The sequence below is a fragment of the Hydra vulgaris genome, chromosome 12 (genome assembly GCF_038396675.1).
Source record: "Hydra vulgaris chromosome 12, alternate assembly HydraT2T_AEP".
NCBI lineage: Eukaryota > Metazoa > Cnidaria > Hydrozoa > Anthoathecata > Hydridae > Hydra > Hydra vulgaris.
Genome location: NC_088931.1, coordinates 59,060,793 through 59,080,359, shown reverse-complemented (window position 1 = coordinate 59,080,359; position 19,567 = coordinate 59,060,793). Strand labels below are relative to the sequence as shown.

General features: G+C 28.3%; 1 protein-coding gene across 1 annotated transcript in view; it reads right to left on the bottom strand.

The window, feature by feature from the left end:
* The window catches only part of LOC100201682 (dolichyl-phosphate beta-glucosyltransferase), a 33,443-nt gene extending 13,876 nt beyond the window's left edge, over positions 1 to 19,567 (bottom strand). Inside the window, exons 1-5 of the mRNA XM_065813887.1 lie at positions 19,253 to 19,567; positions 9,793 to 9,970; positions 888 to 934; positions 735 to 803; positions 531 to 623 (exon numbers count right to left, since the gene is read on the bottom strand). Of these exons, the coding sequence (XP_065669959.1) occupies positions 531 to 623; positions 735 to 803; positions 888 to 934; positions 9,793 to 9,970; positions 19,253 to 19,333 (468 nt within the window). The 5' untranslated portion in view covers positions 19,334 to 19,567. The remainder of the gene's footprint in view (positions 1 to 530; positions 624 to 734; positions 804 to 887; positions 935 to 9,792; positions 9,971 to 19,252) is intronic.

The following is a 19,567-nucleotide window of genomic DNA, read 5'->3' as shown; positions in this document are numbered from 1 at the left end:
AGATACTCCTCATCGAATTCTGTGGGTTGTCCACTGCAAGGTATGTCTTCGAGGTCAAAGTTGCTATTTTTGAACTTCGCAAACCATTTCTGTACTGCGTGCTCACCTGTGACACCTTCTCCATACACATTGCATATGTCAGGAACAGCTTCAACTGCTTTTTGAATGCTGTTTTTGTCAACTGTGTATTCCATTTCTAAGGGTGGAAAAAAGGACAAACTAAAAATATTCGAAAAAACAAATAACACAGTTCTGTAGAGCAGAAAAGGCACTACCTAATGAATACAAACACTTTGTTTAACAGCAAACAAACTTATTCCCCAAACCAATATTTATTTATGTTAATTCACCTAGCCCAGGCCAAAAGGCCACTAAAGTCGAGGAGGCTATTTTAATTGTGGTTACAGCCCTCTCTCAACTCTATAAATCCAAAACATGAACCTTGATGAACAAGGCCGCTGCGTGGAGAAACAAGGTGATAAGGCTTATGCCTTAATGTTATAAAAGAAACTTTTGCATTTTATACTTACTAATCTTACTGCACCTCCTTTTCCCCTGTTCTTTTTTAAAGTCAATACACGAATCTTCTCAGATCCATATTTATTCACATATTGAAGTGCAACCTATAAATATTAATTATTACTAATTTTTTTTCTTTTTCGAAAGTCAATCAAAGTGCTGTAAAAAAAATTGAATTTAACAAGAAGTTTCAAAAAAATAAATAACCAATTTACTTGTGTTGTATTGTCTTTACTGCCATCATCAACAATGATAATTTCAAACGAAAACAAACTATCAGTATTCTATATTAAAAAATTTAAAATATGTTTTAACTATTTAAAACTAAATAATCACAATAAATCAATCAAATAATTCAAATACATTACCTGCCTTTTAGATAAATATTCTAAAGCTGCATCCAACATAATCGGCACTAAATAAATTGTCACATATATCTTAAGGTTTTATCATAAAAACAAATGGTAGCTTATTATAATGCACTTAGATTAATAAACTTCCAATAAAAAATAAAGCAGGTATAGTAAATTAGTCAATAAACCCCTTCCACATAAATTGTGCAAATATGAAAAGAAATGTTTGTTTATAAAAATAGTTGTTTGTTTTTTTAATTAGTGTTGTTTAGAAATGAATCAGACACTTTAAAATTTTATTTAATGCATATCTGTATACTAAATGATCGATGTATATCTGTAAATCGATGTATTTAGATTGTATGTATGGTGGTTGTATATCTTCGCTAGTATATTTATATTGAATAATATAAATGTACTAGCAAAAATGAGCCTGTAAAACAACTCATTGGAGCTAGGTATATTAAGTATGTTAAATCCATCTACCAATATGTTACAATTTTCTAGTAAAAAGAAAATAAACAACATATCCATAAAATAAGCAAAGTAATCTGCAATACCTTCAACTAAAATTTTAAATCTCTCTCTATATATATATACAAAAATATACATATAGATATGTGCATATACATTTATATATACTATTATCATGACTGTTCCAAAATTATAATATTATTAAAATACTTGGATCTTAAAGCTGGACCATAAAATGAACCAAAATTGATGGTATACACATTACAATATAATTACATTGAAGAAAAGTTCTAACAGATGTTTCTGTCAGTAAAGGAGTATTTTTCGTGTTTATTTAGACCCATTGGATTACAGTTTATGCTATATGTTGTCAGTTTCCTGTTAGATTAGCACACTTCCAACAAGGTTGCAAGCAACCACTATTAAAGTTGGAAGTTATTGGAAGGGAAAGTTTATAAAGCAAGATAATAATTAAACAGAGAACTTAAAAGATTGCTAATTATATGAATCAGGAAAACAAGATAAAGGGAGCGAATTCCAAAGAACTGATGTTTGAGGGAAAAAACTAGACAAAAATTTTTTGGAGCACTTAAGAATGGTCACAGTAAAAGGATGAGACATAATTGAATGACGAATAACATGAATGAATTTTAGTAGATGGCAGCAGAGACACTAGCTCTTTAAAGCAGCACCCATTATAGTATTTATAGAAAAGAGAAAGAGAAGCAACATTACAACGATGTGACAATGGTTGAAAGTTGGCTGCAAGAGCAGGTCCAACTATGCGTTTTTACACCTTGTCTATGGTAACAGTATTTCATTCAAGGACAGATTTGAGATTTATAGAATCTGGAGTAAGAAAGTGGCAAGTAGGATAAATAGACGCAACATTAGCAGATGGTAATTTTGCAATCGAGCTGATATATGGTTTCCAAGAAAGATCAGAAGTAAGAGTTAATCCTAGAAGACAAAGGGTAGATGATTCATCAAGTACACTGTTCATAAATATAGGAAAATCTAGGATGTTACGATAACGATTAGCTGAAAAAAATTGAGTTTTATCTGAGTTAAAGTTTACAATCCATTGAGAACCCCATGCTGTAGCAGAAGTGAGATCCTTTCAAGTTTTAATGGGCCTTTTAAGCAATCAGGGCATTGGGTTCTTCTCAAAACAAGATTTATTGGTAGTATCTTTCACGAACAATGCCACTATAGATGCGAGAATTTCTGGGAAATTTATAAGGTGAATAAAAAAAGTATAGGGCCAAGAATAAAACCTTGAGGAACCTCGAAAAACTATTTTAAATTTTTTAAGTCTTTTTTGCGTATGTATTATATATATGTATAGTTTTTATATATAACATATATAGTAAGAAAACATTAGTTTTTTAACAATGTAATTGTTAAAAAACTAATGTTTTCTAAAAACTAAAAGTTCTAAAAAACAAATACTTTTTCCAAGTCTCTAGTGTCCAGAAGCTCTAAACATGTTTGTTGACTTATTATCTGCTATAATAGAAAAAATTCATGAGATTTAATGACTTGAAACTTATTGTTTTTAAGCCCGGAGTCCTGGAGTCCCAGATTCCTTGCCGTCATTATACCTAAGGACTCCGGGCTCGAAAAACGATTGTTCCTCTAACCTAAAAGTCCTAATTTTTGTTCCTATTAGTAGTCCAAGTTAACTTAACTTATTTATATTTTTAGAGCTCCTTGATCCAAAAAACTAGAATAAAGTAATCTTTTTGTGATTTTCAAATCCGGAGTCCTTTTTGGGACTCCGCATCCCTGATATATATTATATATAAAAACTATACATATACAGCCCTCAGAATTAGGAAAAATAAGGTACTACCAAAAAGTGTTTTAGGTCCGCATCAGGTTTGCATAAAATTTCAGAAACAGTGCTCAACATATTGACGAACGAATGTTTTATTTTAATTATTTTAATAAGGATTTAAATAAAACGCTTGCTTTTTCATTGGTTTTTCATAAAATTTTATTTAGAAGTTAAATGTAAAATGTTTTTGTTTTCATTTTTATTTTAATTAGAATTTGAATAAAATATTTGTTTAACCGTTTTTATTTTATTTATTTTGTTTAGAACTTAAATAAACATTTTTTATTTCTTTTTTATTTTATTTGTTTTGTTTACTATTTAGGTAAAAGGTTCATATTTAAAATTTAATTAAAACATTTTCAGAGCTTAATTTAAGAAATTTGCCATTTTCAATTTATTTATTTTATAAGGAATTTAAATAAAACCTCTTTTCTGTTGGTTTTTTGCAATATTTTATTTAAAAGTTAATTAAAACATTTGTTTTTATTTTTTTTATTTTATTTAGAATTTAAATAAAGCGTTTGTTTTGTGGTTTTTAATTTAATTGAAATAAAATTAAGTTTTAAAATTAAAATTTAAAATACCTTACAGTGTCTGAGGTTGGTAAAAAATTGCTGACCTCAGGCACTGTCAGGTTAATTCCTTAAGGCTGCATATATATTATAAATTTTGTATACATATACATTAGGGGCGTTCAGAAAAAAGTTTTAGAATTTGAAAAACCAAACCATCTAGATTTGAAGCAAATATGTTTAAACTTACTCACAAAAAATTTCAGCACCATTGAACCACTCTTTCCTTGCCCTCAAAGCACATGTTTGGAAAAAAAGGGACCCAAAAATGACCAAAAACGGATTACTTTAAGTGTCTTGAGGGCAAGGCTAGCATAAATATTTATAATACATTTTTTTTTTCAGGGTTTAGATAAATATCTGTATTTTTGATTAAAAAAGTATGGTTTTTTTCTTTCTTCTTCAAAAACAGTATAACTTACATTTTAAATCGGCTAAAAAACATTTATTACGTGGTGCGGCGTTGCTTTTATAACCTATTTAACAATTAAATTAAATCTTTGTTATTTAGATTCATTATATAGTTTGCAAATGTATATACTTAAAATAAGATTAGAATTACTCATTTTATGTATGTTTAATACCAAAAAAATATGTTCTTAACTTATAACTACAATATTTGTAATTTTATTAGTAGCAATATGAAACACAAATTAAGATATAATGTGTTAAGTATTTACTATATTTTATATAGTTTTATTTCACTTGTTAAACGATATAATATATCGTTTAACAAGTGAAATAAAACTATATAAAATATAGCAAATACTTAAATAATATATTAAGTATTTTTCAGGCTTTTATAATATTTACAAATGTATTCTTGGTTATTTAGATCAATGATAATGATAAATACTAAACATGCGATAAATATGTATAAAGGAAACAAAACGTGCGAGTTTGCAAACAAATTCAAGTTAAGATCTAATAAAAAAAGAAATTGTTTATTATTAAAGCAGCTAAACCAGAAGTTACAGGTGATTTCTAATTTGTAAGAAACTTGAGCAATTTAATGTATATTATATATATAAGATATAAAGTGATCTAAATTATCTCATTAAAATATAATGAACAAAAGCAAATATGCATTTAGATATTCAACTTCCAACAGGCATGGATATTCTACAACATCTAGCATACCTGTAATCTATACTGCCTAAAACTACCAAAAAAATCAGTTTGGTTATGTGCTTGCTTCATAAAAATTTTAAAAGTTGTGAAAATTTGGATTGTAACTGTGTTTTAGCAAAGGTTAAGAAACCCTGGATAAAAGCAGGGTTTGAAGTTGTTAGTGACACTCAACTATTCAAAAATCTTATTATTAAACTCAACAAGCAGTATTCTAATAAAAAAATAAAATAAAAAAAAGAGGCTCTTCTAAAGATTTAACAATTTAGAAAAACTTCAAGAATTACTTAAAAAAAGTTTTTTGGGTAGGCAAGCCAGATTTGAAGAACATTATTAGGACCCACAAAAAAAGGTCTGACAAGGAAAAGCTTGAAGACTTGATGTTTTTGGAAGATCAGGAAGGAGAAAGAAAGTTTATTCTAAGGACAGAGGATAAGAAATTTAGTAGAAAGGTAAAACTTTACAATTAAAAGTATTAAGTGGTATTTTTCTTATAAAACATTTCGTTATAATTTATATTATTTTATGCTTGTAGACAGCAGAGATTATTAGAATGATAAATAGAAGAAGGATGTGCGATCAGCAAAATCTAATTATGAAATTGAACTCAATTTTGATTTGAGTTCTGATTCATTTTATGATTCTGATTTTAAGCCTAATAAATATTATCATAAAAAACCATCTCAATCTAACAGTAACTGCAGAAATTCCAATTGATGTGTATGCCGGGAGCGTTGCCCTAATGGCTACATTAAGCGATGTTTCGCCAAATGTTTTGCAAAAAGTGACAAGTGCCATTTTAACTGAAGCTGGTGTTGAACTTACAGATATACATTGCAGTAAATCAACAGCCTTTAGAAAAATAAAATTAGCAAATGAAAATATGTCAACCTTAGAAAAAAAGGATGTAAAAAATGCAATAGAAGCTTTTCCTTATCCATGTGTTATACATTTTGATGGATAAACTCTTTATGAAATTAATGCAGCAAAAAAGTTCAAGGTTGACAGGCAGGCAATTCTTGATAACATTGAGGGTGAGACGCAACTAGGTGTTCCTCCTTAAACTTCCTCTCCTGGTGAGGATCAATAAACAAGTATTTTGAACCTTCTAAAGGAATATAAACTTGAATCAAAAGTAGGAGGTCTTTGTTTTGATACAACTGCAAACAATACTGGGATCAAAAATAGTTCAATCATAAAGATTTCCAACGATTTAAATAAATGTCTTTTAAAATTTGCATGCAGGCATCACATAACAGAATTAAGAATGATACACTTTTGGAAACATACAACAAATGAGTTGACTACAGGACCAGAAAACTTATTGTTTCAAAAATTTAAGTGCCTTCTTGAACATCCTAATTTTAGTTATGCCCCAAGTGATCTGTGCAAGTTTAACTGGAAGGAGGTGATGTAGTGCAAGTGAAAAGGCTGCTGAAGGAGAAGATAATGTGATGACAGAAGAGAGCTGGCTGAATTAGTTGTGACTTATCTATCACCTTCTGTTTATAAAATTAGGAAAACTGGAGCTATCCATGAAGCCCTTTTTCTTGGTAAAGCAATTTACTATCTGAAAATGATACTTTTGTTTTCTCAACTTGACTTCGTTCAAAAAGCAACAATCTCAAAAAATAAATCAAGCTTATCACGGAGTGATATTTTTTAATATACATACATATATATGTATATATATATATATATATATATATATATATATATATATATATATATATATATATATATATATATATATATATATATATATATATATATATATATTATACATATAATTCTTACATACACCATTCATGAACTTAACTTAACTTACAGACATTTACACTTACAGATGATTGTATATAATATTATATTGAAAGAATTTTTACAAAGTTTAAAATTTAATAAAGTCACATATTTACATATCTATATATATTTTTCTAACATTTTCTTATTAAAAAAAAAAGGTCAATAATTTTTCCTCGCTTTTTTCTTTCATTAATGGATGCTGTCAGTTCCATGTTAAAATGCACATAGGGTACAACTATCATTAACACTAAGAATCATATTATTGTTGTGTATATAGATTGATAAATTTATGGATAAATGTTGTGGGCATAAATTACTGACTTCAAGGTCTTACTAATTTTTCCCTATGCTTTTATTAACTTCTCGTCTCTCTCTGTTTGTCTGTGAACATCAAATCTTGCAACCAATTTTTGAGTCACTTCTTGATAATAGATTTTCTTCAAATTTTGCATACATACTCTTGCTTGATGACAATACAATATTCAATAATTAGTTTTGCAATAAGTCAATTAATTTAGTTAATTTTAATTAAGTTAATTTTTTATATGGAAAGAAAAATGGTAATTTTTAAAACAATTATATTATTTGTTTTCTACTTTTAGGTGTGTTTAGCATTTGGATAAAGCGTTGACTTCGTAAACAGAATGTCTGAGGTTCGAGACCGGCCTTTTCCTAAATTTTTTTTGTTTTTTTACACACGCATAGAGCCGAATGTTCATAAAATAGTAATATCAGAAAAAATTGATTGCAAAATTTGTGTTTTAATAACCTATAAAAGCGTTGGGTTTTAAAAATTCTTTTTTAACTTTATTTGTTAAATTAAAAACTCAGAAAGTTCAAACAAAGACAAGCATAAGATTTTTCAGCATGTTTGTGTCATCATTTTTTAGATTTTTTTAAATTGAATCAAAAAATTAAACCAAAACAAATAAATTATTAAATCATAAAGCTAAAAACCAAAAGTTAAAAATGAAAATCATAAAACTAAAAACCGAAAGTTAATAATGAAAGTTTAATTGCTACTGTAAAATTAACCTTGAAATTGAATCAAATATTTCTTTTTTTTGCTTAGTGTAAACTTAGACCATGTAATTAATGAAAAGATAACAACCAACAATCTTTTAAAAGTTCTTTATTCTGAGTTCTTTATTTTTCATAGAGTTGATAGAGTACAAAAACAATTTTAATCAATTTATCTCAAATATAATCTCAAATTAAGATCATCAAAACATGATGATTTTAAGATATGAGAAAAAACTCATATATGTATACTGGACCTCTGGGCATTGGAACGGATAATATATGTTGTAAATTTTCTCTGTTTAAATTGTTGTTGTAAAATTAGTTATTGTAACTTTGCAGTTGTGCAGTACTATGCGGTAGTGGTGTAGTGGTAAAGCGCTCGCTTCATATACGAGAGGTTCCGAGTTCTATCTCCCCCACAACCCTGGTAGTACTGCGCTCTACTTGTTTCCGTGCAGCGGCCTTGTTCCTCAAGGTTCGTGTTTCGGAGTTATAGAGTTGAGAGAGGGTTATAACCACTATAAAGTAGCCTCCTCATCTGTAGTTGCCTTCTCGGCCTTGAGAAGGTGAATAAAAAAAAAAAAAAGTTGCAAGCCATTTGCAACTGCAAAGTTACAAGTGCAAATGTCTAATAGACTGTAATATTTGATTAAAGTTTAGAAATCCAACTTTAAAAAATTTATTGCTTTGACTTAACTAGCTTACAGCTACTTATGTCCATTACTTTTAAATTATTATTTTATAGGCATTTTATTAACTTTTTAGAAATTCATTTCAAGCTTAAATCAGAAAAATTAAATTGTTTAAAATTAACAAGACCAGAGGAACAACAAGGTTCTAACGTTGTGGATCCTCTGGCTTGGTGTCAAGAGTTTAAGAGCAGAAAACAGCAAAGTTATTAGTGCACTTCAAATTGAATCATTGAAAGTGCACTAATAATTTTGTGCTTTGAATGACTTAAGTTGAGAGCATAATAAAGAGAAACCATAAAAAGTGATTATGGATTTCTCCTAACACTATTGTATACATATGTATACACAAGCCTTCACTTAAAAGGCTTGCGGTCACACGCTTTATTTGACCAGGCATATAATACTTTGTTTTGACAACTTAGCCATAGCTCTTTGCAAGTTTTGATAATTAGCGCTTTTAAAAAAGATGCTAAAAAGACAAAGCAAACTTAAATTAAAATAAATAAACAGAGATAGGAAAAAAAAAAAAAAAGATAATAAAATTAAAAAAATAATAATTAAACTAAATTAACAAAAATTAAACTAAAAAAATAACAATTTTAAAGAATAACAAAAAAATAGTAGAAAAACCAGAAGAAATTAAAAAATTTATTATTTGATGTAAATTTAATTGTGAGCCAAAGTTAAAAAAAAATTTGCCACAGCTCTGTCAATTAAGTCTGACCCCCCCCCCCCCTAGAAATCAATATATTTAACACAGCACAACATTTAAAAACATAAGTAAGTTAGGCTGTTTAGAAGTGCCATGAAATTTAATAAAATTTTGAGGTGAAAATTTAAAGTTTTATTATAAAGTTAATAGGATACAGGGTACGACAAATAAAAAAACATGCGCATGCTTGTTAAAAAACAGCCAAAAAAAGAAACATCAATTTTGCTTATGCAAACCTTAGCGTTTGATTAAGATTTTTCAAAACGAACGCAATACTTCAGCAACTTTGTTTCCAAATAATTTTAAACATTATGATTGCTTTCTTTTATTAAAGAAAGTGATCATAATGTTTAGGCATGGTTTCTTAGTAATTAGCAATAACATTAAAATTTTAAAGCAAATGCATTCATTATAAATAAAATTTTTCATGCTTGGATTTTTTTTTAAATGTTCTTATTTTCCTTAAAGTGAAGTAATGTTTGTCTACATATTAAAAGCACATTTAAAAGTTTTATTGTGCATTTATCATTAGTTTGTGCGCACTTTGCAAATTCATAAAAAAAAAGTTTTAAAAAAATAAAAATTGAATAAATTTACCAATCATCTTTGATATATTTAATAACTTATTAACTCCCTGATTTAGTGGAATAAATATTACTAAATTAATTATTCATACATCTACTTTCTTCATTGTAAGCAGGAATAATAACTGAAATTGAGACTGTTCCAAGTTGCTGATTAAAAGGAAATTCTTCTAAATCTTTTTTTTTTGGATCAACGAATGTTTGCTCAGATTCAAAAACATTAACAATAGGAATTGCATCATTTGTGGTGACGTAAAGCAAAAAAACAAACTAAAAAAAAAAATTGTTTAAAAACATATCTAAAATAATCAAATAAATAAACATATATATATATATATATATATATATAAATATATATATATATATATATATATATATATATATATATATATATATATATATATATATATATATATATATATATAAATATATATATATATATATTAGAGTGCTCCAAATTTTTTTTCCTTAAAATTATTTTGCTCCCCGGGTGTTTTCCCATTCCTTTCAGTATTCAAAGTGGAAAAAATCATACTTAAAGATTTTAAAATAACTCTAAGCCTTGCCACCATGACAAAAATGTTTGTCACATTGTTTAACATTGAAAAAGTCACATAAATTGTTCGAAGTGAACTAGAGTTATTAAAAGTTGAATTTAAGCAATCAAAATTTAGGTGTAAACAATGATCTAGCCTAGCTACCATGATATAATAATGTTAGGCCTAAAAAAAGTACTGATCCAGCCAAAATATTCAGAAAAACAATTATGTAAGTTTTTTCATAGATTTTTCAGTGTTTTTTTTCTGAAATTTGGTACATTGCGCCGGTGTTGTTCCGCCGGTGTTGTTCCACCACTTGTAACATATACTGTTTTTGTGCTTCGTCTCTTGTTAAAGTATTTGCAAAGTCTGTGATGAGCTTCATTGCCCTCTTGGCTAAATTATTGACAACTTTTGCATGACATAAACATTGCCGCTTCTTGAAAAATATTATCGGTTTCCCACTGCTTTGGATGCAAGTGCAACCAGGCTGTTTCAACTCCAAGTAAATTGAACAAGAGCCAGGATTTCTTGCCAATCAGATGTACCAATTTTGTTGAGGATACTAGCTGTGGGAAGACAAGAACACCTTTATCTAGTGGTTTGTCTTTTTTTGCTTTGATAAGTTGTCTGGCAATTTGTTTTTTTTCCAAAACTGACACCAAATTTGAAAAAAGTGAAAATGTGAACGTTTCTTCTGCCAGATACCACATATGCCTGTTCAATGCTGAAATTGTCGCTCCAGCTACCTCGGGGTCAATTTTCTTGAACATATGTAGATCATGCCATAACTGAAGATCATTTGATGGTGCATCGGCTGCAGAAGGGGTGGCTAACCACGCTTTCGCATAAAATAGGGCATTGAATGTGCAAATACAACGCAACTTTTCCATTTTTCAGGATCATAATTCAGCTGATCACCAAAAGCATACATTTTAGCACTGTATATAACAGTTGTCATCCAGCGTGCATGATGGTGTGCACCAGGCTTGAGCCAGTGCACTCCATGAGTAGGTGTTTCTCCTAGAAGTATGAGCATAAGTTCTGCACATTCTCTGTAGTCATCACGAGGCATGCTGTTACCTTCTGAGGCCAAGATTTGTTGCAAGAAATTAACAACATTTTCCTTCTGTTGCTTTAGACGTCGATCAGTAATATTTAAAATTTTTAAATTTAGTTGTTGTTTTATTGTATCCCAAGATTTTTTAAATTCCATGAATTCAGGGGTGTCTGGACTGGATGTTGGACCAAAAATCTGTTGCTATGCGGAACACAAAATTCTCTCCATCACATGATGATGACAAGCAAAATATAATACTTTCTTGTTTAGCATCAATTCCAACTGTACACATGCACTATTTTTCCATATTGAATTTGATGCAGTAGTATCGAAAACAAGACCAACAATGAACTGTTCTATTTTCCACTTGACTACAAGAGAATAGCTACTATTAGCCATTGTAGCACCAGTTCCATCCAAGATAACTGGAACCCCAAGAAGTTTACCTTCTTTATAGTTTGGCATCCCAGCCACAACAACACCTAGCCGTTCAGCATCCTCAGGAACAATTTTCCCATCCCAATGTAATGTTACGTACTTCGGGGAAACAAATGTAGTTTCAATGTCATTGGGATTCTCTATTCGAAGCTTTTTAGCAGCCGCCCTACTGCTTGTTTTCAATAAGTCACACACTTCAAATCAGCTGCACCCTCGGCAGCTATACTCGCCATGAATGGCCTTCATGACGAGTATAGCCGCCATGAAGGCCATTCTTTTACCAGCTGATAAATTCAAGCGTTCCGCCATTGTTGAAATTTTGTCACTTTTGAAAGGATTTCTTGGAAGATCCAGTGTAATTTTGTCTTCTCTGTCAGATTTGGTTTTCTATGTTACAGTATCAGCTTCCTGACATTCACAATCTTCATCTTCACATTTGTCTGAACTACATGTAACACTAATATCCTCTTCTGATTCCATGTCTGACTCGGGGGAGTCAACACTTGTCGTTTCAGGATTGGTGCTCATTGTTGCTGCCAAATTATTTTGACTTCTCAGTTCTTCAGCCATTTTTCTTGCCAATTCAATTCTTGCTCTCTGTATTTTTTGAGAAACTTTTCGTTTGTACTTATTGTCTTCTGATCCCAAAATAACTCTTTCTTGAGATTTAACTGCTGTAAGAAATTCTTTTTTTTGCTCATTATTACGAAGCCGGTCTGTTTCTATTTTGTTTTGAGCATCTTGGTAAACAATTTAAAAGTATTTTTTCATATCTTCAATAAACAGTTTTTCCTTTGCTTCATTTGATTGACATCCTTTTTTCTTCTGGAGTGTTCTATAATTATTATAGAGATCCAATATTTTAGCTTTAACTTTGTCTTTGCGTTGTATTGCAATTCCAGCTTTATACCATTGATTTTGAATTTCCACTACAACTTTTTCTGTACAGTATGTTACAAATGTTTGGTTTGTTTCATCGGCCCGTCCTTCAAAAAGAAACGCAGCACATCTCCCTTTGAAGGAATTCTTGTTGGTAGTAATTCAGTTAATGGTTTTCCTAATAACCAGATGTCAATATCTTTCCTGAGGACAGGTCTATTCATGATCGTTTTTAACAGTCCCTTAAAAACTAATGATTCCGTATTATAGTGTAATATATACACTATACAGCGCTACAAAATTTCACATAATATGTTTTAATCAAATCTGTTTGTCATATAATTTTGTTGAAAAATTTTAAAATAATCAAAATGTTTTTCAAACAAACAATACAGTCTGCTTCTGTCTGATGAGTAATTTTTGTTTAACTTCTTTCATTAAATTTTTTTCCTAAAAAAAAATTTAGAAAAAGTTTATTTAGATTAAAAATATTTAGATTAGTTTAGAAAAAAGACTAACATAACTTTTAATAAGAAAATTCAGGGAGCTGGTGGCAAGGCTTAAACATGACTTGATATTTTGTATTTTATCACAAAATAGATGAACAAATGGGAAAATTGCCCGGGAGCAACATTCTGAGAGAAATTTTTTTTCACCATGCTTCTCTAGAGCGCCCTAATATATATATACATATATATATATATATATATATATATATATATATATATATATATATATATATATATATATATATATATATATACATATATATATATATATATATATATATATATATATATATATATATATATATATATATATATATATATATATCAGGCCTTGTTAAGAAGCGCTACGCAGCTCGCATTTTGCTTGCGAAAAGGCGATTTGCCTACGCGTTCAGCAGTTTTGCGCTACGCAAAAACTTATATCTTTTAGAATATTTAAATTGTCTTTTGATTGTCGTTAACGTGACGTAACGTAACGTTTATTCAGAAGAAATAAAGTCGTAAGTAAAAGCATTTAACCGCAATTGTAAACTAATATATTTTTTGTTAAAGAAACAGTTTGTTTCATAATTTTTTTTTTTTTGTTAAAAATTAGTTAAAAAAAATAAAGTGTTTTAAGTTTTATCTTAAGGAATTAAATATATAAATTCCTTTTCAATATAAAAATTATTTTTAGTCATAATAGTTTAAAAAATGCACAATTTATTTTGATGTAAATATTTTATTAATAAGATATTTTGTTTATTGTTAATTCAATAACATAAAGTTTTAAAGACGTTCGTTTAATTTATGAAAATAAATTATGATCACGAATATGTTATCGGTAACTGATAAATAACAAAAAAAACTTTATTGTTTAAAAACATTATTAAAAAGAGTTCACAAATTAAATAAGAAAAAATGTATTAACAGTTAATAAAATAACCAAAAACCAGATATAAAATCATAAGAAAATAAACAAATATTTTACGTTTCATGAAAAAATTATTTTTTTCAAAATAAAATTTAGTTCATATTTGAAAAAAATAATAAAAATGATTTTTTTAATAAGAACTTAGATTTTATTTGTAACTTTTGTTATAGTGAGAAAAAAACAAACTGTTTGTATGATTTTTAACGCGTTAATAAAATAACTTTAATTACAATGCGGTACTTGAAAAGACGCTAGTGACGCAATAACTTCTAACGATGCAAAATATATTTGTTGAGTTGAGTTACTTAGAAATGCGTTACGCGTTTTCGCTACGCAGCAAAATCTCGTAACAAGGCCTGATATATATATATATATATATATATATATATATATATATTATATATATATATATATATATATATATATATATATATATATATATATTTATATATATATATATATATCAACCCTTGGAATTAGGGTCGGCATTTGGAAATGCCAACCTAACTGCTGACCTTAAAGTGTTTGAGATCATCAAAAAATTGCCAACCTCATTTCTATGCTTTATGGTAAGACCTTTGTAACAGATTTTTTTTGCTGACCTGAGGCCGACCCCCAAAAGACCAAGGTCGGCAATAATGTACCGGACATTTTTTTTTAATGTCTGCTGACACCCCCTAAATGTGTTTTATATAATAAAATTATACTAGATTTAAAAATTTTTGAATAAAGAATATTTTAGGGGAGCCACAGACCCTTAAACATTAAACAGGTCCCTAACATTAAAAAAAAGTTTTTCAAAAGTATGCCATGTTGGGTCTTAAATGAAGCGAAATTATATAAAAATTTCAAAAATATTATTCATTTTATAATTAAATTTTTATTTTAGATTTTATTGAACAGGGTCTTGTGGTACCCCTAAAAATATTCTTTATTCAAAAATTTTTTTAATCTAGTATTATTTTATTACATAAAACACATTTAGGGGTTATCAGCAGACATATACAAAAAAAATTGTTTTTAGCACAACCCTAATACATATATATATATATATATATATATATATATATATATATATATATATATATATATATATATATATATATATCAGGCCTTGTTACGAGTTACTTAGAACGACTATATATATCAGGCCTTGTTACGAGTTACTTAGAAATGCGCGTAGCGCATTTCTAAGTAACTCAACTCAGCAAATATATTTTGCATCGTTAGAAGTTATATTGCGTCACTAGTGTCTTTTCAAGTACCGCATTGTAATTAAAGTTATTTTATTAACGCGTTAAAAATCATACAAACAGTTTGTTTTTTTCTCACTATAACAAAAGTTACAAATAAAATCTAAGTTCTTATTAAAAAAATCATTTTTATTATTTTTTTCAAATATGAACTAAATTTTATTTTGAAAAAAATAATTTTTTCATGAAACGTAAAATATTTGTTTATTTTCTTATGATTTTATATTTGGTTTTTGGTTATTTTATTAACTGTTAATACATTTGTTCTTATTTAATTTGTGAACTCTTTTTAATAATGTTTTTAAACAATAAAGTTTTTTTTTGTTATTTATCAGTTACCGATAACATATTCGTGATCATAATTTATTTTCGTAAATTAAATGAACGTCATTAAAACTTTACGTTATTGAATTAACAATAAACATAATATCTTATTAATAAAATATTTACATCAAAATAAATCGTGCATTTTTTAAACTATTATGACTAAAAATAATTTTTATATTTAAAAGGAATTTATATATTTAATTCCTTAAGATAAAACTTAAAACACTTTTTTTTTTAACTAATTTTTAATAGCAAAAAAAAAATTATGAAACAAACTGTTTCTTTAACAAAAAAATCTATTATTTTACAATTGCGGTTAAATGCTTTTACTTACGACTTTATTTCTTCTGAATAAACGTCACGTTAACGGTAATCAAAAGATAATTTAAATATTCTAAAAGATATAAGTTTTTGCGTAGCGCAAAACTGCTGAATGCGTAGGCAAATCGCCTTTTCGCAAGCAAAATGCGAGCTGCGTAGCGCTTCTTAACAAGGCCTGATATATATATATATATACACCTATAGTATCACTTATGGGGGCATTAGCATTATCGGGGACATTTTTGTGTACCTGTTAATTTTTTGTCCTCGTAAGCATCATTTTTTTATTTTAAAAAATGTCCCCGTAAGTAACTTTTATAGAGAGCAAAAAGTACATACATTGACTATCAAATAACCTGACTCGCAAGGAACTTCTGCTCCATCAACTGAGGGTTTGGTTAGGGAAAGCATCAAGGTCAGGGTTAGGGTTACGACAAGGTTTAAATATGGTTGTATTACTGTAACGAGTCGTTTTTGTAAAAATATGAAAATAAAAATGAAATTTAACAAAAAGAAATATAAAAAATGTATTTTTGTAACAAAATAATAAATTTAAGTATGTATAAATAAAAATAAAATAAAAATTAAAAAATATATATAAATATGATAAAAATAGGAACAAAAAAAACATGTCCCCGTAAACGCCGACTAGGAGTATAGTCTAGTGTCTGTGCTTGCAATTTTCAACAGATTTCGACAAGTTATATAATAATTACTTCTCTGTTTAGCTAGCGCTTTCACACTTGCCCGCACACCCGCAAAAACTTTGGCAAGCGCATAAAAAAGTGCTTGCCAAAAATATAAAAGCATTTTGTTTTAAGTTGCAACAAAACTTTTTTTTTCATTTTTTCAACTTTTATAAAAATTGGCTTTTTTTTGCCATTTTTTTTTTCAAATTCTTATATCTAGTAATTATTCAAAGCATTCTTTTTGGTATATTTATTTTAATTTAAACATTAAATTAAAATAAAATTAATTTAACAAAACTATCCAGAAAGTTTCAAAATGTCTTGTGATGCAGTTATTTGTATTTTGATGCATGCCAGGATGCCAATACAGCGAGTTGACTCATGTGTCTAAAAACCGTCAAAGCTGCATCAGAACTATCTGGCTCTGAAGGTACACATAACAAGACAATGACAAAGCATTAGGATGAAAGCAGATATGTTTAAAGGTAACCTTTAAAAAGTGAACAATATTGTAACAAATAGCGCGATGACATAAAAACATAGAGATTTTTCCTGCAGCATGAGTAAACTAGATGTAAAGACAGCAAAAGAAAAAAGACAAAGAGAGTAAAAAGATCATTATCTTGAACATCAATCAAAATAAAAAAAAGAAAATGCTCCATGGAATTAAAAAGAACTTTCTTTGGCAGGACTACTTTTATTGAATTGGGGCAATTGTCTGGTAATAAAAAATTACTGGACAATGTTATCCATCTGGTAATAAAATATTACCAGAAGGATCAAAGTGTGTATTGCATAGTTGTTATTATTAATGGGTGTGGCCGGGAAAAATTATGTATTCCAAAAAAGGATAGAAAAACAGGACAAGCTTAAGTGAAGAACAGGAAAACAGAATTAAAATGATCTAGATTGCATGCATGTTCAAATGTTTTTATATCTCTGTTTGGTCCAACTAAAGGTCTAACAACTGCACTATTCAAACGATTTTCAAAACATAGACCATCAACGAACTACAAAACTTACTGTACAGCAACTGATAAACTGTTTCAGGATCCAAAATTAAACATGCAACAAGAAATGCTTGTGCTATTGATTATTCAGGTCTAGGTGGGAAGCATTGATTATTCAGGCCTCGGCTCTCGCCCACACTCCCCTAAAATGATTTACGGGAGCAACTTACAACTTTTGCAAAGAATTTTTTCTCAAATCTCAAAAGTTTAAATATCATTGTAACTAAAATGAAAAATGCAAAGTCAAAAAAATCTAATTCATTGGATAATAAACAGTCACGGTTTTTGCAACAAAAAAAAAAACTTACATTTTTTCACAGCGCAATAAATGACGCTTGTTATGTGTATAATATTGTTACATTATTATTACAAATGTATGCCTGTAATCAAATTTTGCATTTAATAAGCAATTTTTACATAAATAAACAGATAGCTTGTGCAAAAACCCAAAGCTCTTGTAAAAAGCAGTTTAGTAGAGCAGTTCGCATTGCTCACCATGTTTATTTTAAGAGAGCTTTTCTCTGCTCTCGCGCTCATTTACTCCCGCCGAGGCCTGATTATTCGATGTGCAACAATTTATCTAAAAACTGTTAAACTTTAAAATTAAATTCTTTATTAGATTAAAGTTGCTATGTACATTTTTTAGTTAAAACATAAACTTAATTTCTTACTTTTAATTATATTAATATTATAAGTTAAGGTTAAAATCGATAACCAACATTCAACATCAACTATTTTATTTAAGAAAACTGACAAATGGGTTGACCTCTAAATATTATCTATTTTTATTAGAACTTTGCACAATTATTATAATCATAACAAAGAACAAAAACAACCTTGTGGAAAATTAAAATCTTTTACTTTGATTTTTTAGACAACCCTAATGTGTGTGTGTGTGTGTGTGTGTGTGTGTGTGTGTGTGTGTGTGTGTCAATCAATAAAAAAACACATTAAAAGAACAAGAAAAGTAACTGATTGAAAAAAAAAACTGAAAACTTAAAATGTATATTAATTTAAATTCAAAGCACAGTAAATCTGCATTTAGGCGGCCTAAAATAATTTTATTTTCTTGCTTGTTGCACTCTCATCAGTGGAGACTTTAAACAAAAAGGAATATTTATTAGCTTCAGTACATAGATCAACTTTCTTATAGCCTGCTGCTGCAAGGGAGTGCTGCTACATCAACTAAGGATTTTGCATGGGGTAGCAATCTTTTTTCTTTCATTATTCCAATAAATATTCATTATGTTTAAAAATTTTCTGCTGACAAGAGCGCAACAAGCAAAAAAATAAAATTATTTCAGGCCACATAACTATAGGATCACTCAAAGCACTTCAACTTTATTTATACCTCTATAAGCTTATAATAACCTTAAACAAAATCAAATTCTCTATTATAGTTATTCACACAAACAGGAGGATAACAAAAAAAAGTTGTAAAGTAGCACCATTTTTAATGCTTAAGTTGTTTTGTTTTTTTCAAAACATTCAAAACTTTTCTGCACAATACTTAAATTGATTTATTTTACTTGTAGTCTTTGCAGGTTTTAATCTAAATGAAATAGTTATGTAAATATAACGCTTTTTTTTTAATTATTACCTTTAATAACTTACCAACAAAATGACTATAACAAAAATTGTTGCAAAATAACATGTTAAGCAGGAAAGCGGTAAATTAATAATTGATACAATCATCTCACATAATAATATTTTGTTCTGCTTAAGATATAAAATTAAACCCTTATCATTTTTTAAAGCCTACACTCATTTAATCGTACCCGAAAAAAATTATTTGTGTGCTAAAAACATATTTCTTTGTAATTATTTTATTTTTGTCTCGCTATACTTGTTGACATCTTCAAGTTTTGAGATACTGAGTCCCAGCTTTTCCATTCCATTTTGGGTAAAAGCGGAAAACTTTTTCAAATC